At 37.8% G+C, this 26,568-nt stretch overlaps 1 protein-coding gene across 2 annotated transcripts in view; it reads left to right on the forward strand.

Annotated features, from left to right (window-relative positions):
* The window catches only part of PDE3A (phosphodiesterase 3A), a 305,943-nt gene that overhangs the window by 277,965 nt on the left and 1,410 nt on the right, over positions 1 to 26,568 (forward strand). For both annotated transcript variants that reach the window (XM_011234010.3, XM_034646202.1), the window contains exons 10-15: positions 6,474 to 6,585; positions 13,249 to 13,362; positions 13,499 to 13,698; positions 15,357 to 15,560; positions 16,234 to 16,389; positions 18,531 to 18,783. In XM_011234010.3, the coding sequence (XP_011232312.2) occupies positions 6,474 to 6,585; positions 13,249 to 13,362; positions 13,499 to 13,698; positions 15,357 to 15,560; positions 16,234 to 16,389; positions 18,531 to 18,783 (1,039 nt within the window). The remainder of the gene's footprint in view (positions 1 to 6,473; positions 6,586 to 13,248; positions 13,363 to 13,498; positions 13,699 to 15,356; positions 15,561 to 16,233; positions 16,390 to 18,530; positions 18,784 to 26,568) is intronic.

Consider the following 26,568-nt stretch of genomic DNA (forward strand, 5'->3'; position numbering starts at 1 on the left):
CATCTGAAATTTATAGAATTCAGCAAAAGAACAGCTGATACAAGCCTTCAAAAGAGGAAAGTTGCCTAATCATCAACAGAAATTTATTGTGTGTAATTTTTTCCAATGGCTTTTTAAAAGCCTTTTTTTAGGGGGAGAGAGGCAAGAGGGAGAGGCAGAGAGAGAACCTTAAGCAATCTCCATGCCCAGTTCGGAGCCCCACGTTGGGCTCCATCTCATGACCCTGAGGTCATGACCTGAATCAAAATCAAGAGTCAGACACTTAACTGACTGAGCCACCCAGGCCCCTTTAAAACTTTTGAATGTTATGGTGCTTAGGTCTTATCAAAAGTAAGATATTGTGCAGAAATACATTTCCTTCCATTGCTGTGAGAAACATATCAAATAGAGTTCTCTGTGTTTTAATATAGAAAAATACCTTTACATATCACAAGAAATGCAGAATATGAACTATTGCTACTTAATAAGACTTTTTGTATTTTTTCCTTAAGCTAAACTACTTTCTAGGCTTCCCACGCTTAAAACGTTGCCTTCACGGAGAAAGAAAACACAGAAATTAAGAATTTGAACATGTTTGTTCTCAGTAGATAAAACACTGGATTTGCTCTATTATCAAGCACCTATCAGAATACACACTCAAGGGGATGATGCAGTAATATTTATCAGCTTGCTTATAATGTCTCAGGGCCACTTTCACAGGTGAAATAAATATCACTACAGAGATTCTAAAGCCAACCAAACTAATATAAGACTTAGGCGAGAATTCAAGATCCAGATTTATTGGAGCCACTAACACTTCCCTGGAATACACTAGAAGAGAAATCACGTTTTATACTGATTTCTGCTCCGTGCATCAGAGACAGGCTTTCTTCAGACATCTCAACAAGTATCTGAGTGTGGGGCTTCAGGGTGAGGATTCCTGATGCATGAAAGTTTGAAGGAAGAGGATAGAGGGGCCTTTTCCTCTGTTTCTCAGTTGCATAAACACAAGGTACTAGTTCAGTCTTCAAGAAGAAAAGTAGGTCCCTCTGCCTTAAAGGGACTAGTAGGGAAATTAGATATGGGTCAGTTCAACTCACCACCTATGAAAGAACTGTGCTAAAATGACTGATGGATTATGAAACTCAAAATAATTACAAAGTCTGTGTAACATGTAGTTGCCTTTGCTAGACTCTTCTGACCATGAACACCTCGAGTACTGGGAGGACAGCCCGTGTACTTTTACTAGGAGTTAATGATCCCATTTTTCCTTTTTCCTTTTCCTTGATGTTAAGCAATGTCTTTTACACTAGGTGATCTTTTTAAATATTTTTTCACATTTAAGACTTATTTATTTTAGAGAGGGTGAGTGAGCATGGGAGAGAGGGGCAGAGGGAGCTGGAGAAACTCAAGCAGACTCTGTGCTGAGCAGAGAGCTGGAGGTGGGGCTCTGTCTCGCAACCCTGAGATTAGGACCTGAGCCAAGACCGAGAGTTGGACACTTAACCGACTGTGCCACCCAAGGGTCTCTAGGTGATCTTAAGACAGATGTAAGGACAGCCATTTTTATCCTGTCCACCTTAGCCTCACACCTCAGGGCTCCTCCTGGGGGGTTTTGTATCCCAATTTCTGAACCCCCTTGCAGACTGTGTCTCTGAGGGAGTGATTTTACCTGGAAATATTCCTGTAATGGTGTCCCAAAAAGAGGTGGCAGAGGGCCAGGAAGCCTTCTTTCTCGTTCACTGCAAAGTGTGGTTCACATGAAGAGAAACATTTTACATTGTTTTGTATCTGATCCGTATGTCTCAGACTCCCCCCAAACCCTACAAACTGATCTTCTCAGTAACTTAGATGCCCACAGTCTGTTTAATCTCTGTTTTTCAGAAGAGGAAACTGAGGCTTTAAAGAGCATATACCATTCTTCTAAAGTCATAGAGTAAATATTGGACCCATGATTTGAATGCAGACATAGCCATATTGGAAACCCATACCTTTGGCCTTCATTTACCTTCAGCTGTTTCTCAGCACACCCCCCCATCCCTGCCCCATAAAACACATTCATTGATTCTGTCTTCAAACACTCTGAACAGAGAACTTGAGCCAGTGGAAAAGTGGCTACTGTAGCAGTCAGTTTCTTAACACTAGTGACAGTGAAGCGAAGTCCCTCTGTACCTGGCTCCCCTTGAAGTTCCGGAAGCTGGGCTGGGCTTGTGAAACTTGACCAGCTGTGCCACAAAATATTCAGAGTCCTGAATATGAGTACACAACAGAAAGATTAGATATAATGAACAATTAGATTGCAGTAAAATTCATTAATGTGTTTTTCTTCCAGTCACCTTCCATAAAAGAAATAAGTAACTACATGAACCTTAGTATGTCACTTTTTATCTTTCCAATTTATGAAACATTGAACTTTGAGAAAATGCAGTTTTATTTGTCTTGCTGAGTAGAACTTTACAGGTTATCTCTTTGATTTGGGTTTATAAGTACAAAGTCATGATATTTTCACTGTGTGAAAGGCATGTTTTTTTCACCTTAGTAAGATGGGACAGCTGAAATGAATTAACTTGAACATTCTGAGAAATCACCTTTTGGCTGAAACTACACAGAAAAAGTCTCACTTCAAAAGATTTTTAAAGAGACATATGTGCAATGGAAATGACTTTTCAGTCTCAATATACTAACTGCCTTTTTGATGATTATCATGTTTATTTTAACAAGTTTAAAAGGACATGGTTCAGATTTCAGAATAATGCTTACTTTTCCTGGTTACCAATATTTACCTGGTTAATGGTATCTTTATTTGTGAGTTTAAATTATTGGTGGTTGATTTTTAACAGCATGTTGGTGAAAATTCTCCTATTTTATTTTATTTTTTTTTTATTTTTTTTTTAAGATTTTATTTATTTATTCGACAGAGATAGAGACAGCCAGCGAGAGAGGGAACACAAGCAGGGGGAGTGGGAGAGGAAGAAGCAGGCTCACAGCAGAGGAGCCTGATGTGGGACTCGATCCCATAACGCCGGGATCACGCCCTGAGCCGAAGGCAGACGCTCAACCGCTGTGCCACCCAGGCGCCCCGAAAATTCTCCTATTTTAAAATAATACTCTAAAATATCCTGTTGTCTTAATTTTTCCATTCATCTTTCATATGTTTAAGAGAAAAGTAGGAAGCTTTAGTCATTTGCAATCCTAACAACATTGCTTCTCAAATACTAGTGGGAGGATCTGAAGCGCTTTAGAGTACAAAATCTGAAGCCAAAAGGCTTGGCTTGAGTTCTTGTTCTGATAATGTTGTCAGACGTGTGATCTTGGACAAGTCACTGAAGTAACAAGCATAGTTAAATGCATTAGGTATTTATAAACAAGAATTCTAATGTAGACCAAAGCAGTAGAAAAGAGGAGATAACCAAATACATACACACACACACACACACACACACAGACCAAAAAAAAAAAAAAACCACCTAGCTTGAAATATTACAGAAACCATAAACTTCACTTTCTGTTGCTTTTTTGTTTTTGTTTTTGTTTTTGAGAGAGAGCAGGTGGGGAAGGAGGGTATGGGGGAAGTTGTGGAGAATAGAGAGAGGGAAAGGGAGAGAAAGAAATCTTAAGCAGGCTCCATGCCTGGCATGAGCCCAGTGTTGGGCTCGGTCTCACAACCCTGAGATCATGACCTGAGCCAAAATCAAGAGTCTGACACTCAACCAGCTGACTCACCCCGGTGCCCCTGTTGCATTTTTAAAGAGAGGATGTGTGAAACTTAAATGTACTTGCCATTCAGAATGAAGAAAAGCATACAGAAGTTGATGTGCATTGTATATAATCTGTTCCCAACCTAGCAGCCATGGTGATCCTTTTAAAACATAAGTCAAATAGGGGTGCCTTGGTGGCTCAGTAGGTTAAGCGTCTGACTTTGGCTCAGGTCATGATGCCAGGGTCCAGCGATGGAGCCTTGCATTGGGCTCCGCACTCAGCAGGGTGCCTTCTTCTCCTTCTTCCTCTGCCCCTCTCCCCACTCAGACTCCCTTTTTCTCTGTCTTTGAAATAAATAAATAAAATCTTTAACAAAAAGTCGGATAGGGGCGCCTGGGTGGCACAGCGGTTGGGCCTTTGCCTTCGGCTCAGGGCGTGATCCCGGCATTATGGGATCGAGCCCCACATCAGGCTCCTCCGCTGGGAGCCTGCTCCTTCCTCTCCCACTCCCCCTGCTGTGTTCCCTCTCTCACTGGCTGTCTCTATCTCTGTGGAATAAATAAATAAAATCTTTAAAAAAAAAAAAAAAGTCGGATAAAGTCACTTCCCTCCTCCAATCTCTTCAGTGGCTCCCTACCTCACTTAGAGTAAAAGTCTAATAACAGTCTGGCTGTTGTACCCCAAGGTTGCACCCTGCCCCATCCCTCTCTGCCGTTACTAACTTAAATTCTACTCCTGTCCTCATTCATTCTGTTTTAGCCATGCTGGCCTTCCTGCTGTTTCTTGAGAACAGCAGGCCTACCTCAGGGCCTTTGCACAGGCCTTTTTCTCTATATGGAAAACTCTTTTCTCATATATCCATGTACCTCGGTCTACATCTCCTTCAGTTCTTTGCTCAGATGTCACCTGGATATGCCTACTCTAACCACCATACTTAGAAAGCAAATTCTATAGCTTCCCTGTATTTGCAGTCCTCTACTCTTGTTCCCCTTTTTCTTTTTCTGTATACTTACTACTTTCTCTCATAGCATATACACCTTACTTATTATATCTGTTATTTACTGTGCTCCCCTGCTAGACTATAAGCTCCCTAAAGGAAGAGATCTTTGTTTTGTTCACCTGTATATATGCCTCATATACAGAAGAGTGTCTGGAACATGGTGAGCATTCAATAGATGTATGCCGAATGAATAAGTCTCCTTTTTAGTTATGTCAGCCTAAATAGGTAAACTGAGGCAAGCTCAAAATTGTCAAAAAAATGAGTTTATTCAGGAATAGCAGGGGAACTGCAACTTAGGATGTGCAAACTATAGCAAGCTACACTGAGTCTCTTGAGGAATTGGGGTAGGCTCTATTTGTGGACAGGGGATGTAAAGAGGGGATGGTTCAGTTAGAGTCTGTTAAAATCGAAAACAACAGGAGACCAGATTTAACCCCCCGCCCCCCCCCAGGAGACAAAACCAGTGCAGTCATACAAACAAAGCTCAGGTCCGCTTATTTTGTGAGACCAGCCCAACCTGGATCGTTCCGTGTTCATGCCTCTGGAAACCATAAGTACGACTCCCCAAGGTTGATGTGAAGCAGCTCCCGAACAACTCCCTGTCATTTAAGAAAATTCCAATGTTACCACTTTTCTAAAAATTCGTCATTTATGGGAAATCAGTGTCTCAGTCCTTGAGCTTTGTTTTTCTGAGGACACTTGTGAGATTTTTTTGTTTTATATCCTCTGGTTTCATTTTAGATTGAAATTCCATTATAGGTCTCTATATATGTGTGTATATATGTCTATATGTGCATATATAGTATATATATATGATAAACACTGAGTACAGAATTAAAGGAATATTATTGAATTTAAACAGATTTGAAGTCAGTAACAAAAGATAGAAATTTAGCAATGAAATAACATACCAAAAATGGAGAGGAAATATTTCAAGATAACTTTAAGAAGAGATACAGATAATAAAAATGATGACTAATTCTTTTCTTAAAGTCTCCTGAGTTGTAACCAACATTGTGCCTTTGTGACATGAAGTAAGGCCTCTTGAAATGGTGCTGTGCTCCTTTCTACCATGTGAATAACCATTCCTCTCCCCAGGACTTTCTTCTGTGCCTTTATCATTTTTTTCTCCATCATTTGCATATCAAATATGCCAATTACATGCATAGGTATTCACTGGATTTGGGTCACCAGAGCTGTGACTGCAATTGGAAGGAGAATACATATTTGGAGGAGAAAGAGAAGACAAGCAAGGAAAAAAAAATAATTTAGATGCTATTTATACTGCATGAGAATAAATCGGTATTCTCTATATGTTTAGTCAAGGTAACCTTTTTTCTCTCTCTCTCATAGTTCTTTCCCCTTATCCTTCACTCAGGTACAGCTCTGAATCCTTTATTCTCTGGAAAACTTTTTTTTTTTAAATAAAAATTAGTCGAAATTAAAGCCTTTTCTCATTTATTAGTGCTTATGGTATGCACTATACAATGAGCAATTTGGTAAGTAGGAGTCTCTTGTAGTTGATACCACACACAATTGAGTGCCTTGATATGTTTCTGTAGTGGATACTGTTGTTTGGGTTGGTTGTATGTCTGCACCTTTAAAAACAGATTAAATACCCCTTGTGATCAGGGCTACAGGGGCTAGACACAAAGAGTTCTTCAGTAATTACTTGACTTACTGTTCCCAATACGTGTCTCTACTGGCCAGGAATTACTTGTTTTAATTTCTTTTTCTTTTTGTGTCTAATACACACCCAGGGATGTTTTGTAAAGCTTTGTCTTTCTCTTTATAGGTATCATACAGGCTTTTTGAAGACATGGGCCTCTTTGAAGCTTTCAAAATTCCAGTTAGGGAATTTATGAATTATTTTCATGCTTTGGAGATTGGATACAGAGAGATTCCTTGTAAGTATAAGTTATTTGTGAAATAATACTTTTCACATCCGCCGAATTCACTCTGAATCGTTGGTGGCTAGCCGAGAACTACCCATGGTAAACACCAGATGGGGCCCCGTGGTCGAGTGGTTAGTAGATTACAGGCTGTTCCAGAATCCTGGTCCCTTCACTTCTTAGCTGTCGAAGTGGGTCTTACTTCACCTCTGCATGGCTCATTTCTTAATCCGTAAAATGGGCATCAAAATATCTGCTTTGTAGGATTGTTATAAGGATAAAATGAGGTAATAAATCTAAAGGGGTTATCATAATGCCTTCACATAGTAAGTCAGTTAAAGTGTGTGTTCCATAAATAATTAAATGTTAAATTTATTGCTCATTTTATAATACACTCCTTTTATTGGGTGAGTTCAACTTTTGTTCTGGCATCTGGAGAGTTAAATCATGGACTCTTGCAGTTTTTTCAATAGAAGAAAGACCTGGCTGGGGTTAGAGGGACAGGAGGGTGATGGTCTAATTAATAAAATAGAAAAACAGAGACACCTAAAAGTGGTTTGTGAAGAAATTATTAGAAGCATTTTAAAAATCAAATGAATGTGAAGACCAAAGGAAGAGACACAACCAAGTGTTCAAGTTTAGGAACTTAAAATATTGTGAAAGAAATTTTGTCATTTGTAATAATGCAAAATTAGGACAGAGAGGAGATGTTAAATTTTCAATATGGAGCATTTCTGGTATCATCTGAACATGTGAGTAGAATCATCCTACCTGTTATAAAATATATGGAACTGAAGAAAATGTCCAAAAATCCAGTCAGGGAAGTTGTGAAAATGTGCAGAAATCATGTGGTACCTTTAGAAAATAAATGCATAGCAAGAGAAGTGGTCAGACATCATACATTGGTTGAAGCGTGCCTTAGAAATGCATAATTCAAATGTTTTAAGTTTTAAATTTGCTTCTATACACCTTAGACTTCAAAACTCCATGTCTTTTTCTAGTTGTAAACAGCTGACGTCAAATAAAAAAACTTTACGGAGACAGATAAAGTACAGGTATTTCCAGGAAGCGGTAGTATGTTAAAGGAGTGTTCCATTATTAACATATTTTTGTCCAAAATGCCATCCACATGCTACATGGAAATGAAAATACACAGCTGATGGTGTATGATAGGAGAAGATAATGAAGAATTGGATCTACAAATGAGATTTGTTGGAGAATATGGGACCGAAATGCAGACAAGACAAGATAGGGGGTGTAGAGAAGAGAGAAGCTTAAGAGCACTGGGTCCCTTGGGAAAGTCTGGCCAGTAGGGCCATGGAAATTAGAGAGAGAGACAAAAAAGGGGTAGTTTGAAAGAATCTCAAGATAAGCGTTGCTTTCTTAATACCGTTTTCCCAGGGCACACCCTGGTTGGATGCCAGTGATTGACATAAGTGTTACTGAAATTTCAACAGCTAGTCATCAGACTAAATTTATAAATTGTTGTATTTCCAAATGTATTTTAGTGACATAATCAGCTATTGCCAAGTCCATTAAGTACCAGTTGATATAACTACTAACTTTTCTCTAGGCAGTGTGTCATAAAATCATAGGGAAAGTTGACCAATATTAAAGTGTAAAAAGAAGTTTCCAGATTCTAAATTTTATTATTCATTTTTATATTTTCTTATTTTATAATGGAATAGATGTTTCTTTTTTCTGAAATAGTGGCTTCTTCATTCCACATTAAAAGAATTTGTTATAATAAACCTGCTTGTCCTATTAGGAACCCCAGACATTTTCTGTAAAGGGAATTCATTTACATCTTCTCACAGAGAAGTTTTAGCTTGATTGGCGATCCCTTTTAAATAGTAATTCCTTGAATGTGGTAGTGTTGTAAATTTAGACTAATCTAGATATTTATTAAATGGTTCATTTATCATTAATTATATGCAAAAATTTGTTGTATGTCTCCTTTAATATCTACTCCTGTAGGACTATATTTCTAATAGCTCTCTCTAAATAAACCCATACCTAAATGAAAAAGCCCAAGAGTAACTAAAATGGGCTTAGATTAATTTATGACAATGACCTAAAATACTAGAAACTAAATTTTATTATACTTCTAAGCACAGTTTTAACAATTTTTAAGAAAAGAGGGAAAATATGGGGCGCCTGGGTGGCTGAGTTGTTAAGCGTCTGCCTTTGGCTCAGGGCGTGATCCTGGAGTTCTGGGATCGAGCCCCACATCGGGCTCTTCTGCTATGAGCCTGCTTCTTCCTCTCCCACCCCCCCTCCTTGTGTTCCCTCTCTCGCTGGCTGTCTCTCTCTGTCAAATAAATAAAATAAATCTTACAAAAAAAAAAAAAGAAAAGAGGGAAAATATGAAGACTTTTAAATTTGTACCCAGAGCCCTTACTAAAATTGGAGGTATCTAGATTTAAAAATAGACACAGGTAACTAGTTAGAGATTTTGTGGAGTAGCAGTGGACGAGGTATAAATAAAGACAACTCACTGATAGAAATATCGTACCAAATATATATTTGTTCAGTAGAGATTAGGATAAATTAAGATATAGTTTATACTCATTTGCACAGAGAAATAAATAATGTTTAGTTGTTCACAGCCCCTTTCAATTGGGCATATTGGCAAGTAAAGAAAATAAATCATCAGGTCCCATTCATTCATGAATTCAAAGTCAAATTTTGAGAGTGCTTTTTCTATTTTCATAGACTTTCATCTCTAAAATATATTCTTCCCAACACCTCTCATTCTTGTTATTGAAGTTGAGAAATGGGTAGAATGGCAGCAATGAGAATAATCTTGCTCCATCTGTGTTTAGTTCAGTTCAGTTAAGCTGTATGTCATGTGCCTACCAGCTTTAAAGCTAGATACTGAGGTGGCATGGGCTGAGCTAAGAAGGCAGAACTAGGACAGTATTTGCTATGGTCCAAAAGGAAAAATGTTTAAATTGTCACCTCTTCTTTAACACTTTCCCAAAGGAGCATAGACAGAATTTTCAATTGAAAATCTATAGGTCCAAAAATCTATACATTTTACATATGACTCCAACCCTCCATGCCTGCTCACTTCAACTCTGTGCTTGAGGGATAAGAAGAAAGCTGAGAAACACAGAAGGGAGAGCTGGGCGGACTGTGGGATGAGAAAGGGTGTGTTATGTGTTTGGTGTTTGCGTGTGTGTTTCTGTGTCGGCAGAGGCAGAAGGGATATGCCAGGTGGGCGCGGAACTAACAAGAGAGTTAGGGGTTTGTCCAAAATGCAGAGATGAAGGAAGAGGGATGATAATAATAGCTCTGATACCATTCCTTCTCCCTGTCAGTTGCCTGCCATGGCTGTAGGAAGAGGAATTTTTAAGCATGTTTATGTGTCCTACAGAAACCGACAGAATCCCTTTTGTTGACGTAGCTAGCTTCTTTCCTGGGTGCCTTTGCTCCTGAGTGGGTCACCAGAAAGTCAATGGCGAGAACAGCAGCAGTGCCAACACTTGGTCTAATACTTGCACATAGTACATGCTGAGTAAATACTTGTTTAATAACCATGTTATTGACTGCTCGTAAGGCAGATGATTTTCCATCCTGCGTAAGTGACAGTGTTACTTTTCTAGATCTACACATGCATAACTGGAGATACTTTTTTTAAGGAGTTAGGTTTTGTTAACTCTTATTTAAGTATTTTTGAACCTCAAAAGCAAAAGGGCTACTTTTTTCCCCATATACCGTCTTTTCCTAATTTTTTGATCAAGATTATACTAGCCTCATAAAATGAGTTGGGTAGCTTCCCTCCTTTTTATATTTTCAGCACTAGATTATCTAAATAGCATTATTTGTTCACTGGAAACTTACAAAAATTCTCTATAAGCCTTCTGACCCTTGGCCTTGGGGAATAGGACAGAGAGCAGTAAGCTCCACAGCTGCGAGTTTGTCTGTACTTGGTGTTGTCTGTCTGTCACTCCACACAGGCTCCACCAGCACCCTGCTACTGCCCCATCCACCCTTGCAACGCTGGGCACATGCACAGCATTCTGTGACTTGCAAGAGTAATGGTAATTACTTGCTCATAGTAATTTCCCCAGCTTGCAACAAAGGAGAAGAAAAGACCTCAACTCAGAAGCTCTCTCCCAACCTTTCCCCTCACAGTAGCAGCCAGGGCATTTTCTTCCTGTACCAGGTCATCACTTCCTTCTCCCTCCCCCAAGCGCTTAGCATATCTTTTATTTTAGCTCTTCAATTCTTAACAAATCCAGCATTGATCTTGGAAGAAAACCGGTGATCTGTGCTTACTCACCGTCTTGTTCCAACAGCAATCATGGTTTGTTTTTTTTTTTTAAGATTTTATTTATTTATTTGAGAGAAAGAGAGCGCGCTGCACATGTGAGCACAAAAGGGAGGGGGGGCAGAGGGAGAGGGAGAAGCAGGCTCCCCGCAGAGCAGGGAGCCCTACATGGAGCTCTCTCCCAGGACCCTGGGGTCATGACTTGAGCCAAAGGTGGACACTTAACCAACTGAGTCATCCAGGTGCCCCAGCAATCAGGCATTTTATGTGAATTATATTTACAATATTTGCAAGCTTACTATGTGTCAGGAATTCAAAATATATGTTTTCTTCTGTAATTCTCACAATTGTACTGTGACATAAGGCACTATTATTTAATATGTCTATTATTTTTTAAGGTTAGGAGATGAGATATGGAGTTGTGAGCAACTCACTGGAGCTCACACAGGTGGTAAATACCAGAACAAATTCAGATCTGTCTTAAATCCAGACACTTTTAGCATGGCCAGTTTTATACATGGCACAAGTATGGGTCTAAAATGTGTGGCCTTAGATGACTTGAGATAGTCTATACATAGAGATGTAGACTCCAATTTCAATGAAATTGTTCTTTGGACAACTAGATAATATCAGTATTCTCCTCCGGCAATGACACAGGGCACAGGGTTTGCTGTTTCCTCCTTTGGACCCTTGGATGTCTGTTTCTCAAAGCTCTCCTAAACACTTCCTCTCAAGTCCTCACAAGGCCCCTCTACTGAAACGCTGGGAGTTTACATAAGATTTAGCTACATGTCATCACTTAAAGACTGACTCTTAAGAGTTTCCAGGAATGTAGAGAAATAGGCACCATCTACCTACATTCTCCCTGTGTGTCACCAACACCAAAAATATTAGTTTTTCTGGGCTACCTGGGTGACTCAGTAGGGTAAGTGTCTGCCTTCTGCTCAGGTCATGATCCTGGGGTCCTGGGATCAAGACCTACCCCAGGCTCTCTGCTTAGCCCCGAGTATGCTTTTCCCTCTCCCTCTACCCCTCCCCCAGCTCAGGCTCCTGCGAGTGCTGTCTCTCTCTCTCAAATAAATAAATAAAATCTTTAAAAGAAAAAAAAAAGAAAATGTTAATTTTTCTTTCTTCCCTGATCAGGGACCAGATGTTTTCCCCAATTCCCATTATCATTCTTACTATACTTTTCTGTTTTCTCTTTCTCTGTTGAGTATTATTCAAAGATGTGATCTACTATATTGGAAGAGACTATATTATGATTGGTCATTGGGAATAGATTATGTAAAGTTAGCATCCTTAGGATAATGTATAACAATCAATGAAAGGGCCAGTAAACAAAAACTTGGAAGAATTGCACCAGAAAAAGGTGAGCCAAGAACACACCAGGCCTTTGGTCATGGTTCAGTAGAAGCCGAGCTGCACGTATGGAATAGACCCCCTTCCCATGATAATGATGTGTAATTAGAGGATTTGGTTTTCTCATAGATTTTCCTCTTCTAAATGATTCAACTCTCTACATTAACATACAAAGAAGTTCTTGTTTTTCTCTTCAGGTATTTCCTAGAGCTGTATTCCTAAATTAGAATTTTTAGATCAGAGAACATCATTGATTGTGGTTTTCAATTTTGTTTTGTGAATTTAACCTACATATAGAAGATATATTATTAGTTTTTACCAGTGTTTTAAGTTTGATCCAAAAGAATACTACTTTGTCTTATTCACAGATTTTATTTGCATGCTATTTATCAGAGATGAAATATGAGGTAGTATAGGGGCGCTGGGGTGGCTCAGTCATTAAGCGTCTGCCTTCGGCTCAGGGTGTGATCCCAGCATTATGGGATCAAGCCCCGCATCAGGCTCCTCTGCTGGGAGCCCGCTTCTTCCTCTCCCACTCCCCCTGCTTGTGCTCCCTCTCTCGCTGGCTGTCTCTGTCTGTCAAATAAATAAATAAAATCTTTAAAAAAAAAGAAAAATATGAGGTAGTATAGACCATTGGTCTGACCTAGTTAAAGTATGTCATGGGTTTTTCTTTTATTCCGGTCCTCTGCATAAGCTTATACAGGAGCATGGAAATAAGTATAAGGGTAAACATCACAGTGATGGCACATAGTGAGCTTTCTATAGATGTTAGGTTTCTGGTAGACTCTGGACATAGATTTTTCCACTTCAGACATCTGCATGCATAATGAATGTTGTGTGTGCTTTTTTTATTTCCTTGTTACTATGGTTATTATGGAGTCATGGAAGAGTAATCAAAGAGTATTTGTCCTAGAATGTTTGGCCGCCTTTCACTGGCATATTAAAATGTTAAGACTAAACTGTTTATCCAGTAGATGGCACTCTTAGACCTTGGACCCCAAAGTTCACAAGTTAATGACTGTTCTTTGCATTGGTTACAGATCATAACAGAATCCATGCCACTGATGTGTTACACGCTGTGTGGTATCTTACTACACAACCAATTCCAGGCCACTCAACTGTGATGAATGATCATGGATCAGCAAGTGATTCAGGTACGTATTCAGTACACCTGTGCTCCCTTGTTAGCTATGGGGGTAGAAAACATTTCTTTAAAAAAGGAAGTCAAGACAAATAGTATCAGTTTAATACTTTTAAAAAATTTCTATTACTTTCATTTTCTCTTCTCAGATTCTGACAGTGGATTTACACATGGACATATGGGTTATGTCTTCTCAAAAATGTATAATGTGCCCGATGATAAATACGGATGTCTCTCTGGAAATATCCCAGCCTTAGAGTTAATGGCATTGTATGTGGCTGCGGCCATGCACGATTACGATCACCCAGGGAGGACTAACGCTTTCCTGGTTGCAACTAGTGCTCCTCAGGTAAATCTTTCCATTTGAATCGAAGAAATAATTCGATTTAGAGATTTTTCCAATGGAAATTAATTTTAATAATTTGGCTTGTAATAGGGACCAGATGATTATGAGTCAAACTATATTTAGCCCTAGGATAGAATTTGTAGAGACCAAGCTGATTTTGAAAAGATATCTTATTTGTTCCACAATATTAATGGCAGGCATGCAACTTTATTACCCATCAGAATCCCTTCTCAGTTTTCTTCTTATGAAGAAAAACTAGTAGAATCCATATTAATGAACCTTCTCAACAAAGAAAATCCAACCTATATGAAAGTCCCTTTTTGAAAAGGTTAGAGAACCAGATCTTTCTTGGACTTTTAATTATATGTCTTCATTGTATATAAAACCCATTCCTTCAAAATATATTTATTATAACAACCGTGATTCTTATGACAGTTCTGTTGGTTAGTGGAATTTAAACATCAATTTATTTCATTCATTTGAGCAAATTTTGTTTTGTTTTGTTTTACGAACATAGTCTTCCAAAAACAATAACTTTAAAGAAGTCCATTTTCGTATATACTTAAATTTAGGTCAAAAATTAATCACTGCATATCTCAGCATCTCCATCTCTGCAATTAAACTCAGTAAGTTTCTCTGTGATATAATTAGCTGGATCTATGTTACTAAGTAATTCTGAGATCCTATTTTTCTTTCTAGAGGATCTAGAACCCAATCTGGTCTTATACTTATTTTTTCTCTTGTTTGCTTTTTGTCTTTTCCCAACTCCCATCCATTTCCACCTGTCTTATAGACTAGAATTTTCCTCTAATCTATATACAATAAAAATATATTCTGGTATTTTTTTCCCTGACTACCTGCTGTAACTTATTTTAGCATGTCCTTCATACACCAGAATTCTTTGTCCTAAAGATCGGCAAATCTTTTTGCCAGCACCATTTATCATTCATATTTTCCTACACATGTATGCATTTTTACTTAGTGCAGTGTAAATTTTCATGTGCTTTGTCTTTCCTTTTTATCCTTACGCCTTTTTTTCCTATATTGTCTATCTACCACACTAGTCTTCAAGCAATGTTTAGGTAACTTTCTCTTCTTTTGTAGTGTCCCTCAATGCTATTAGAGAATTCCAAGCAAGTAGATATTTATTATACACCTTTAGTTACTAGTTGGAGGGTGATATCGTCTATGGCTGCTTGTGGGCTGAGAATGTTTTAAATTATGAGCCTCTCAGGGAGTCCATTCCAATTTATTAGTTATATGTGCTTAAGAAAAGGTAATTCTTATTCCAGATGTGGAAAGTAGCTGAGTTACCTCTTGCGGATTTTAATATATTTGGATTCTTTTTTAATAGTTAAATTCCTGTGCAAAGAAATCTGATAAAAAGCTAACTCTAAGCCCCTCATTTGCGAGAGTTTGAAATAAAGTTTCAAGGAAATAAACATCTTACAAAAAAAGGAAATTTTAACCAAGAAAAGTTATCAACAGTCAATGTAATTACAAAATGGAATTCTTAATAACCAACCGTCACAAGATTACATTTCTGTGTTCTGTGAAAAAAGAGGATCCTGAAAGCTTTGCCTATTCTTGTGTATTTTTTATGATTTTTTTTTTTTTTAATTTAAAAGTTGAACCCTTCAGTGTTTGCCTTATTTGCCTAGGCGGTGCTCTATAATGATCGTTCAGTTTTGGAGAATCATCACGCAGCTGCTGCTTGGAATCTTTTCATGTCCCGGCCAGAGTACAACTTCTTAGTTAACCTTGACCATGTGGAATTTAAGCATTTTCGTTTCCTTGTCATTGAAGCAATTTTGGCCACTGACCTGAAGAAACACTTTGATTTTGTAGCCAAATTTAATGCCAAGGTAACTAGATTTGTACCCGTCTTCATTTTATGACCATATTGAAAGATGTCATGGAATCAAAGTGTGGAACAAAAGTTACTGCTCTCACCTCTTATATGTCAACTGTGAAAATGAAATGCAATAAAATGTTTAACCAGAAGCAGATATATGGGCATTGGTCCCAATCTAGAAATCCGAGAAGTTGAGGTGCTGTCTACCTATATATTATACTTTGTGCTGCAAAGAAATAAAATTCTTACTGTCATTGGGTTTTTTGTTTGATTTAATTTTCTCTCATCACTGTGGTATACTAACATAAATTGTCTGGAAGTAGAAAAGGTCAAAACCCTGAAACAAAATCATACATCAAATGTAAATACTCAAATGTTAACAAAATTTCTTATCATTTGCAGCTATATTTATTTACTGATCATTGGTAATATATGCTAATTTTAAATAGCATTTATTTTCAGTTCCATAATTAATAATTACTTTATCCATCATTTAAAATTTTATTTTTCTGATGAGCTATTTTACTATTATGAAAGCCAGTAGCATTTTAAATAGCTAAGAAGTTCCTCTTTTCTTGGTATTCTGATCTCTACATGTTAAGAAGATAAAAATATTTTGTTTATTCTGTTTAACTTTTGCTTTCATTGAGGCAAACCACATTTTACCTTTGCCCCTCAAACAGGTGAATGATGACGTTGGAATAGATTGGACCAATGAAAATGATCGCCTACTGGTTTGCCAAATGTGTATAAAGTTGGCTGATATCAATGGGCCAGCTAAATGTAAAGAGCTCCACCTTCAGTGGACAGAGGGTATTGTCAATGAATTTTATGAACAGGTAACTAAACTCTCTTAATCCATACTTAGGCTGCTCATAAATTCACAAAAGCTTGCAAAAGCTGTAAAATTGTGATCAGTCTCCTTAATATTCGTACTAACATCAGAAAACTAAAAACTCTAAGATAAAGTTATTTATAAGTATTGCAGGGGGTGGAGGTGGGGGTAGGAGAAGATGTTGAAATAATGAAATGACCTACTGAGACATAGGAAGATCATTGACATACCGTTTCTTTTTTTAATTATTATTAATAGAACCTCATTCTCCTTTATTGTGGAGGAACGTACATCAGATTAAATTCATTTACTTTTAATAGTCAATAACAGCAGCATTTGCAAAAGCTTTATAAATAGGCATTTTATTTGACATGGTAATGTGAGAGTAAACACACTATCAAAAAATCTACCACAAAAATGTAAGCATGAGGTGATCTTCCCCACATTACCCTACACTGATCAGATTATAAGTGAAACTTTGAGTACTGTGAACTACTCTTTAAGAGGATTCCGGAGGTAGTGGAGCATGGGTAAAGGACAGGAATCAGTGACATAAAAGGACATGATAAGGGTTGCTGGAGGGGTGGTGGGTGGGGGGATGGGGTAACTGGGTGATGGGTGTTAAGGAGGGCGCTTGATGTAATGAGCAGTCTGTGTTATGTGCAACTGTGTGCAATCACTAGATTCTATCCCTGAAACTAATAATACAGTATACGTTAAATAAATTGAATTTAAATAAAAAAAATTTTAAAAAAAGAAATGTCCTGGTGGGGGGAGAATGGGAGTGATATAGTTACTGTCTTCAGATACGTTAAAGAATGATATACAAATTTAGGATTACGTGTATCATGTTGTAGAGATTAAAGAAAATTAATTATCACCTAATACAGGATCTGATTTATAAGAAACATTAGATTTCTTTCTGCTTCCCTAAAAAGGGTATGAATATAACCAGTCTATAGAAGTTATAGGGAGATTGATTTCAAGACAATGTGAGAAAGAAATATGTATTATAAAGGCATCCAGAAATAAGGTGAGACACCTTTTTAAGTTATAAATTGCCTATCACTGGACATACTTGAAGAGGGATTAGAAAGAACTTTTGTGGGTTTTATAGACAGGACTCACACATAGGACAAAAGGTTTGCACTTTCTAGAAAATAATGTATTGCCTTTTCTAGAAATGAGATTAATTCATAATCAATCCCCAAATATTGAAATACAAAAAAAAAAAATAGGGTGCCTGGATGGCTCAGTTGGTTAAGCATCTGCCTTTAGCTCAGGTCATGATCCCAGGGTTCTGGGATCGAGTCCTGCATCGGGCTCCCTGCTCAGTGGGGAGCCTGCATCTCCCTCTCCTGCTGCCCCTCCCTGTTCTCTGTCTCTCAAATAAATAAATAAAAATCTTAAAAAAAAGAAATAAAATAAAAAAGAATACAAAAAGCATAAAGGAAAAGGATAACCCACTTACAATAATTCTACTACATAGACATAACCATTGTTGGTATTTCAGTATATTTCCTTCATTAATTTTGCTAGGTGACTACTGGTTTACAGTTATTTTTTTTTCCAGAAAGATTTGAAGTGGTTCAAAATAAAAACACTTATACAGTAGTACTATTAAACATGTTGACAAATAAGAATATCAGAAATGGTATAATCACAGGAGATATAATTCAACCAAAACCTGGGATAAGGTAGCACATTTAACTGAGCAATAAATTATTCTAAGCTTTATTGGCAGCCAAGGCAAAAGGAAGGAAACATGATAGATTATGTATTTGTTTCATAATTATTGCCCGCATTGCATTTTGAGGTACATTTATACTCTAATAGAACAAGGAGTGACATAGTAAGAGCTACCATCTGCTAAGACATTAGACCATTTATTCTATTGCCCCTTGATCAAAAACCTCAAGATCACAAAAGTGATAAATGGCAAGAAAACATTTGTACAGGTATCTTAGGAATTTGGGTAGAATCTTTTAGCAGTCAAGTAAAAGAGGGGGTTCACACCTGAATGTCTGGGTTCTTACATAATTGCAGATTTTAGGTGCCAAGTGAATGTTAACTTTACTAGTATTTTAAGCTCCCCATGTCATTTATCTTTCTGGTTGACTGTTCATGCTAAATTCCTATTTCTAGGGTGATGAAGAGGCCAGCCTTGGGTTGCCAATAAGCCCCTTCATGGACCGTTCTGCTCCTCAGTTGGCCAATCTTCAGGAATCCTTCATCTCTCACATTGTGGGTCCTCTTTGCAACTCCTATGATTCAGCAGGACTAATGCCAGGGAAGTGGGTGGAAGATAGTGATGAGTCGGGAGATACTGATGACCCAGAAGAAGAGGAGGAGGAAGCAGCAAACGAAGAGGAAACCTGTGAAAATAATGAATCTCCAAGTAAGTTTTATAAAATCTATTTCTAGTGTGATTTCCTAAGACTTTTTTTTAACGTAGGTTCAGATAAATTTTATGCTTCTCATGAATTACATAGTTTATGTCCAGATATCATCTTCATCTGATTGTGTATAACCTCCCTTCCCTAATATCATACAATAGAAACTATAGACTATGGAATCTATTATAATACCACGTTCGTACAAAGATACAGCCTCTGTTATGAAGTAAAAAGAGATCAAGAAGTTGAAGCCTGTTCTTCAATGTATCTTAATGATTTAGAGATGAATTTCAGATACCATATAGAGGAACCATAGACTTTTGTTGGCTTAGTTGGAGGAAGACCACGTGAGAGGTAGTTATCACTCATTCATGTAACAAATATTTATTAAGCATCTACTTTGTGCCAGGCATTCTTCTACTGAAGGTAGAGCCATGAACAAATCAGACAAGATATGAAAAAAATCCTTGCCCATTTAGACTTTTTTCCAGTGGAGTCAGTAGACACTAAGCTAGACAAATCAGTTAAGTCTCTAACATGTGAATTACTGACAAATGCTGGAGTTAAAAAGAGGAAGAGGGATATGAAATATTACAGAGAAAGGTTAAAATTTTAGATAAGATAGCCACAGATGGTCTAAATAAAAAAGAGATAAAAAACAACAACAACAAAAAAAAGCCTGGAAGAAGTGGGAGAATAATCCATGGAAGTATAGATGGAAAAAGCATGCCAAGGAGAGAGAAAAGCAAACCATGTAAAGGTCCTAAGGTGGGTGTTGGCTGGGTGTTGAAGAAGAATCTGAAAGGCTGGGGTGGCTGAGACAGAGGAAAGGGGGTGAGGGAGCAGCAGGAGAGAGGTGGTGGGGAGCCAGATGATATAGGGTTTGAAGATGGGACTCTGTAGGTCACAGTATGGAGTTTGGCTTTTACTCTGAATAAGGTGGAAAGCCGTCAGTGATTTTTCACAGAAAAGTTTAGCTGATCGAGCTTACATTTTAAAAGGGTTGCCTCAGCTGCTGTACTGAGAATACTCTTGAGTTTGGGGTAGAGAGAGGGTAATAAGAGGCTGTTGAAATTATCCAAGTGAGAAAGGACTGTGCCTTTGAGCCCGACAGAGTAGTGGCGTTAGTGACGATGAAAAGTGTTTCCATCTGGTCATTGATTTGGAGCACATCGTGTAGCCAACCTAATCCATTTGAACTTACCTGACTATAAAAAGAGATTATTTTTCTTCTCATCATGAAATACTCTCTGCTATTCTCCTGTCATAGGGAGGAGACCTAAATAGCATAATTAGTAAAACCCATAACCCTTATGGTGCTATTGCACGAATACTGTTCTTGTGTTCACGAAAACATAGTATGTGGTTTCATCTGCCTTCAGAAAGAAAGTGCGGTCATAATTTTTTTCAAAACGCTTACCCAAAATATTACGAAAGAGAGAAAATCTGATCATCTGTTCCTATTTTTTAGCACAGTCAGGAAAATTCATGACTCAGTTCATCTCAGCCATCCAGTAAATACAGTGTAACGGGGTTATTGACCCATTTTCCCCTCATGTAAGTACTCTCTTGTAAGCTTACAACACAGAGATAGGGAAATCTTTATTAAGTATAAACTGATAAGAGTTTTGCAAATTTGGTTCCAGGTCGAATTTTTGCCTAAGTTCTGTCCTATATATTAACTTCGGTACAGAATGAGGGGAAAGTCAAAAGTTGTTTTCCTTCAGTATTCTATTATCAAAGTAATTATATTTTATTTCTCTGGTGCTTATAAAAAGGCTTCCACTAGCAGTTTGGGGCTAATCCTGAGATTCAGAGGTTGGAGCCAAGATTGGGATTCGTGCCTTATTTTTTCACTTGTTCATTTAATAAACATGTATTTTTCTTTTCTTTTCTCTTCTCTTCTCTCCTCTTCTTTTCTTTCTTTCTTTTTTTTTTTAAACTTGTTTTCATTTGAAAGAGCCAGTAGTTTGCTGTCTAAGGACAGGACAGTTTTTTTTTGTTTGTTTGTTTGTTTGTTTTTTGTTTTTGTTTTTCCAATGAGTGACATTGGTAAGTGTTGTAGGCTTAGCCTCTTGGAAAAGCTTTGTTCCCATGGGCCCTCACTGATTGCTATTTGAACTCAGACACACCGAGAAAGCACACACATAATACAGGCATCAAGAATCAAAGAACACAGGCCAGGAGATTTAACAGGCTCAACTTGTCAACGTTGGCTTTAGCAGCAAACTCGACAACCAGATATTCAATTACTTCTCCGTTCTGTAGGGTTAAGTTGCCATACTGACTTCCAGATTCTGATGTGTTGCTCTCCAAACTCTACTGCTGTAGAATCCTAGTAATTTTAATTTCATAATCACATTGACTGAGATGGTTAACTTGATTTAGCCTGAAACTTAGATTTCAGAAAAAAAAATTTAGATTAAATATGCACTGATAATTTCAGCAATTTGCAAAACTTGGAGATCTCCCAGGAAACACAGAATTAAATGTTTCAATATGGTATCCTAGGGAAAGAAGGCTTTTTCCCGACCTCATAATTAAATCTGAAAGATTCCTACAGTGAACTAAGAGGTTTGTAATGAAGTACTAAGCTGCATTTAGAATTTGAGCAATGAAAGGCTCTTTGTTCTCCTTTCAAAAGGTTCCAGTGCTGAACAATTTGGCTCCCAATACAGGCATGTTTTAGACCACCTGCAGACTCTAATCTACGCAAATTTATTTGGTACAAACTTTCTTCTACGCCACCTTATTCAGTTTAATTCCAGAGAGGTTTATTGCTAATGTTTAACAGCATTAATAAGAGAACAGCTGTTCTCATGGGGGCTGCCCTAAAAGGAAAAGGAGAAAAATTGAGCTTTTGTTACCTCTTCCCTATGAGTACACTGCCATGAATGTGTATAACTTTCAGATGGAGTAATCACCTTGAGCAGTAGCGTTTCTCATATCACCCTGATTCAAATCTATCCTTCAGCCAATGCTCATGTGTAACTCTCTTGATTTAAAGCAACAGGTTAAAAAGTATATTAACATTTAAAAATTTCTCAACAGAAACTGATTTGTACCTAACTACAATAAAAGCAAAGTAAAAATAGATAAGTAGATGGCTTTGTTAGAAGAGTAATTTCATAAATGTGCTTCTAAAAATCTAATGTAGAGGCACCTGGTTGGCTTGTTGGTTGAGCATCTGACTCTTGATTTTAGCGCAGGTCATGATCTCAGGGTCGTTAAGATCAAGCCCCGATTCTCCCTCTTCATCTGCCCTTCCTTCCCTCTCTCTCTAAAAAAAAAAAAAATCTAATGTAGTAGTAATATGTCTTATTGATTTTTATAGAAATAATTCAGATTTCTTTAAATTTAGTGTGTGTGTGTGTGTGTGTGTGTGTGTGTGTGTGTATCCTTAAGAAACTTTCAAATGAAGAAATTAGTGTCATGCTCCAGGACCCCATGACCTTCTGCCTGTCTGCATGCTCCTCACTCTGCCCGGAGTGCTGCCCACACCTTCTTCACCCAGTGTATTTAATTCTCAAAATTTATATCTCATGTCAGGTGTCCTATCCTTTGAAAAAAATCTTACCTATTCCCTCGCAGATTGAGTCGTGTTTTGCCATGGTTTAATATGTCAGAGAGAAATTGCATGGCACACTTATTAAAAATGTCAAAAAAAAGACTTTATTCAAGGTTATTGCAATAAGGAAGAGAGATTAAGCTCAATTCCATTGAAACTAAGGCAGGAGAATTTTTAAGCACCAGCATGAGCTAGTGAAAACGTCCTGTAGGACCTTAGAGAGAAGTTGGTCTGTGATTGAGCCATCTGTGTTTGCTAATTGGTACTTGTTGAAGTTGGGTACTTACCCTCCCATGGAGACTGGAAGTTAGGGACCCCGTTTTTCTCAATCATTTCATTTCAAAACAGTCTCACCCAAGTACTTGAGCAAGATGCTCCTGGATTGTGAAACTGGCTAGAAGTTGGGAGAAGATTTATCTATATTACAAAGGAGCAAAGAATGTATTTGTTCTTTTGACTCTTACAAAGTAAATGCTATAAGAAAAGGAAAGTCAGAGACCTATAATCTGGAAGAAATCTGTTTAAAGTTTAGTCAAGCTAAGGGGAGCATTAAGACCATCTTGATCACATGTGTACAGTGTCATAAAACACAAATACAGCATGTGTGTTTCGTTTTTTGTCTTCTTCACCTTCTCCCATATAAACTGTATGCTACCTTAAGGCAAGCTCTTGGACTAATGGGTCTTTGTGTCCGCAACATCCAGAAAATTGCTTGTCAATTAATAGGTGGTCGATATAAGTTTTATTGGTGGGTTTATCTCATAAATAAAATAATACAGTAAATCATTTTTTAAATTCTTGCTTATGACTTTTCCTGTAACCATTCCTCCTGGCATTTATTCCACTTAATAATTTTGTTATGTGTCTGTATGGTTCAAAAGTAATTCAAGATAATTGAATTTAATGTCCTTTAATTTGAACTGTATTTTTAAATTGATCTTATCCTGTAAAATGCAAGAAATTTTTGTGGTATATTATAATACAACTGTTGAAGGAATCACTAGTACTTCCCTAAAAATTTTGGTGGATGGCCTCCAAGAGATCTAGCTCCTTTGGCACACCTCATAGCAAATGGGTTTTTCTTTTCCTATTGTTACTATTTTTTTTTCTTCTTTTTTTTCCTTCTTCCCGTCCTCCCCCAGATTATACATTGTAAATCATTGCTACTTCATTAAGTAAACCCGAATATCCCTGCTGACCATCCTGGTAACTTGTATTATTAACTCTTAACATAGTCTCAATTGGATCAGAATATCCTATGGACCACTTTTTCATATCATTGTCATTTTTATGACATATCAACATTTGATCATTTTCTTGCACCTGTGGAACAGAAACTAGGGAGAACATGATTCATCTAGTAGACTCTTAACTGAATACTTACTGAAGTCTGGAGCTTTGTGAATGTACACACAAAGGGAGGGACAGGTTTCTGTCCATAGGGAAGTTTACAGTCTAACAGGGGATCTTAGCTTACTTTCTAAATTCTTGGCCTAAGTCTAAAATGGTCACTCAGATAAAGGTACTAAGAGTTATATTCTGGCTGCAAACAGACCCTTTTCTAAGCTCAAGACCAGCTGCCTACTTGAAGGTCTCCCAGACATTTCATGTTCAGCATCCCCCTCAAATCTTTTCACCTAACGTTGCCTTTCTTAGTACATCTTAATACCAGCTACTCATTGGCTCAGGCCAGACAGCTCAGGGTTGTTTTTTTTGTTTGTTTTGTTTTGGTTTGGTTTTTATTAATTTTGGAGGTAGAATTTAATGACCCATCAGTTGATATAACACCAAGTGCTCATTCCATCAAGTGCCCTGCTTAATGCCCATCGCCCAGTTACCCCATTCCCCTACTGACTTCCCCTCCAGCAACCCTCAGTTTGTTTCCTAGAGTTCAGCGTCTCTTATGGTTTGTCTCTCTCTCTCAATTTTCATCTTATTTTTCCCTCCCTTCCCCATGTTCATCTGTTTTGTTTCCTAAATTCCACATATGATTGAAATCATATGGTATTTGTCTTTTTCTGACTTATTTCACTTAGTGTAATACCCCCTAGTTCCATCCATGTTGTTGCAAATGGCAGGATTTCATTCTTTTTGGTGGCTGAGTGATATTCCATTGTATATATACACCACATCTTTATCCATTCATCTGTCAATGGACATTTGGGCTCTTTTCATATTTTGGCGATTGTGGACATTGCTTCTATAAACACTGGTGTGCATGTGCCCCTTCAAATCACAATGTTTGTATCCTTTGGGTAAATTCTTAGTAGTGCGCTTGCTGGATCATAGGGTAGCTCTACTTTTAACTTGATTCCCCCCTCTTCTTTTTTCCCTACATCTAATCAGTTGCCAAAGTCATGTTGATTAAACCTCACAAATGTATCTCACATTTATCGACTTCTCTTCATTTCCATTACCTTCACCCCATCCCAAGCCACCATCATCATGCCGTATCCTCTCAGCTGAGTCCTTTTTCTCTCTTTATGCCACCTTTAAAAGATTTTGTAAGACTCAATGTGATTGCACCTGCTTTTTCACTGTCTCCCTCCTAGAGTAAAAACTGCATGCTGGCATTATGTCTATCAGTGAATGACCAGAACCTGGCATGCTTGGTACACATTAGGTGCTTAATAAATAAATAAGGAAGTAGAAGGCTAAAGAGTAAATTATGGTATCAATTCAAATTCTTTAAAACATCTTCTGTTTCTTCTGTTGAAATTGATTTTATTACACTTCCTCAACCAAGAGATTTGATTCTGTGAAAACTGGCTTCAGTACTTCTATGTTGAAAACATGAAATGTTTTGGTCACCAAGCCAATGTAATTTATTTACTTATTAAATGTGTATTTGCTGAGCCTCCTTCTGTATCAGGTGTTTAAAGGTCCTTACAAGGCTCGCTAAAGAAGCTGTAGTCTAATAGAGGGGCTAATGCTAGAATATATAAGAACAAGATAAATATCCTAAAGGATGCACATTATTGAGGACATTGTTTATGTTACAAGTGACAAGATTCCAATCAAGTGAGCATATACAAAAGAGAAAATGATTGGTTCAGGTAAACCTGATGTTGTCTAGTATCCACGCTTACTTGCACCTGCCCTTGTCTCAGAGTCCCTTGCCTGACAACCTGATCTTCAACCTTGCTTTCTTCATGAGACTGGAACTAGAGCAGTTCTACGTTCCCTTCATTCTAGATAAATAAGCAGAGGAGAAAAGATCCCCAGTCCCCATTCCCTGACTCATTCTCATTCTGTGCCATTGGGAAAAGTCCCAGGGAAGAACTCTAGCTGACCTGATTTGGGTCACATACATACCTTTGACCAGTCACTGTGACACAGCTGTGTTGTCAGAAGGCTGGGGGGTGGGGAGTAGAGTTTGACAACCTTTTCTAGAACTACATAATTAAAAAAGGGATGAGAGTTTCCACTCAATGATTTTGACTATACGGTGATCAGAAAAAGAGGTAATAATAATGAGAAAGGAAAAAAAAATGAAAGCAATCAGTATTCTGAGAAGATTATATGGAGTGAAATGAGAGTTTAGAAGAGAGGGAAAGGGAGATTGTTTCTTAGAGGAGGAATTATGTGAAATCTGATTGAGTCTTAAAATGATAAATGGGTGTGAACTTTCAGTGACTGAGAAGAGCATTTGAGAAAGGGGCAGTACCAGCTTGAGAGCACAAGAAGAGCTCACGGTATATACAGGAGAGAGAGCAGTGAAGTAGAGACAGAAGCCAGGCCGTAGAAGAAGGAAGACTGCAAACGTGGGTTCGTGCCAGCTTGTGTGAGAACTTTGAGAGGAGTTTGACATTCATTTTTTAGTTTGCATGAAGCAGAACAGTAACCCTGAAACCAGCTCTAAAGAAATCATTCTTGTAGACTTCTGTGAGTTGAATTAGTTGACAAAGTGAAGGAAGACAACAAGAAGTTCTTCCAGTAGTCTAGGTGAACAGTCTTGAGGATCTGAATGTATTGAGAATGGTACCAAGATGCAAGCAAAACTTTGTCTTGGGCTTTACTGAATATTAAATCCTGTTCACGGATTTGTCTCCATGATATATGACTGATTGTTGCCGTCTTCCCCTTATTTCCCCACTCTCGCAAACAACGGTATTGTGATAAACAAATCCAGTGATATACGTCTCCATTTGGTACTTAGCTCCTATTAATAATGTGAAAACAAATAACTGAGCACACAAATAAGTGATTTGGTGTTTTC

Source organism: Ailuropoda melanoleuca, chromosome 16 (assembly GCF_002007445.2).
Source record: "Ailuropoda melanoleuca isolate Jingjing chromosome 16, ASM200744v2, whole genome shotgun sequence".
NCBI lineage: Eukaryota > Metazoa > Chordata > Mammalia > Carnivora > Ursidae > Ailuropoda > Ailuropoda melanoleuca.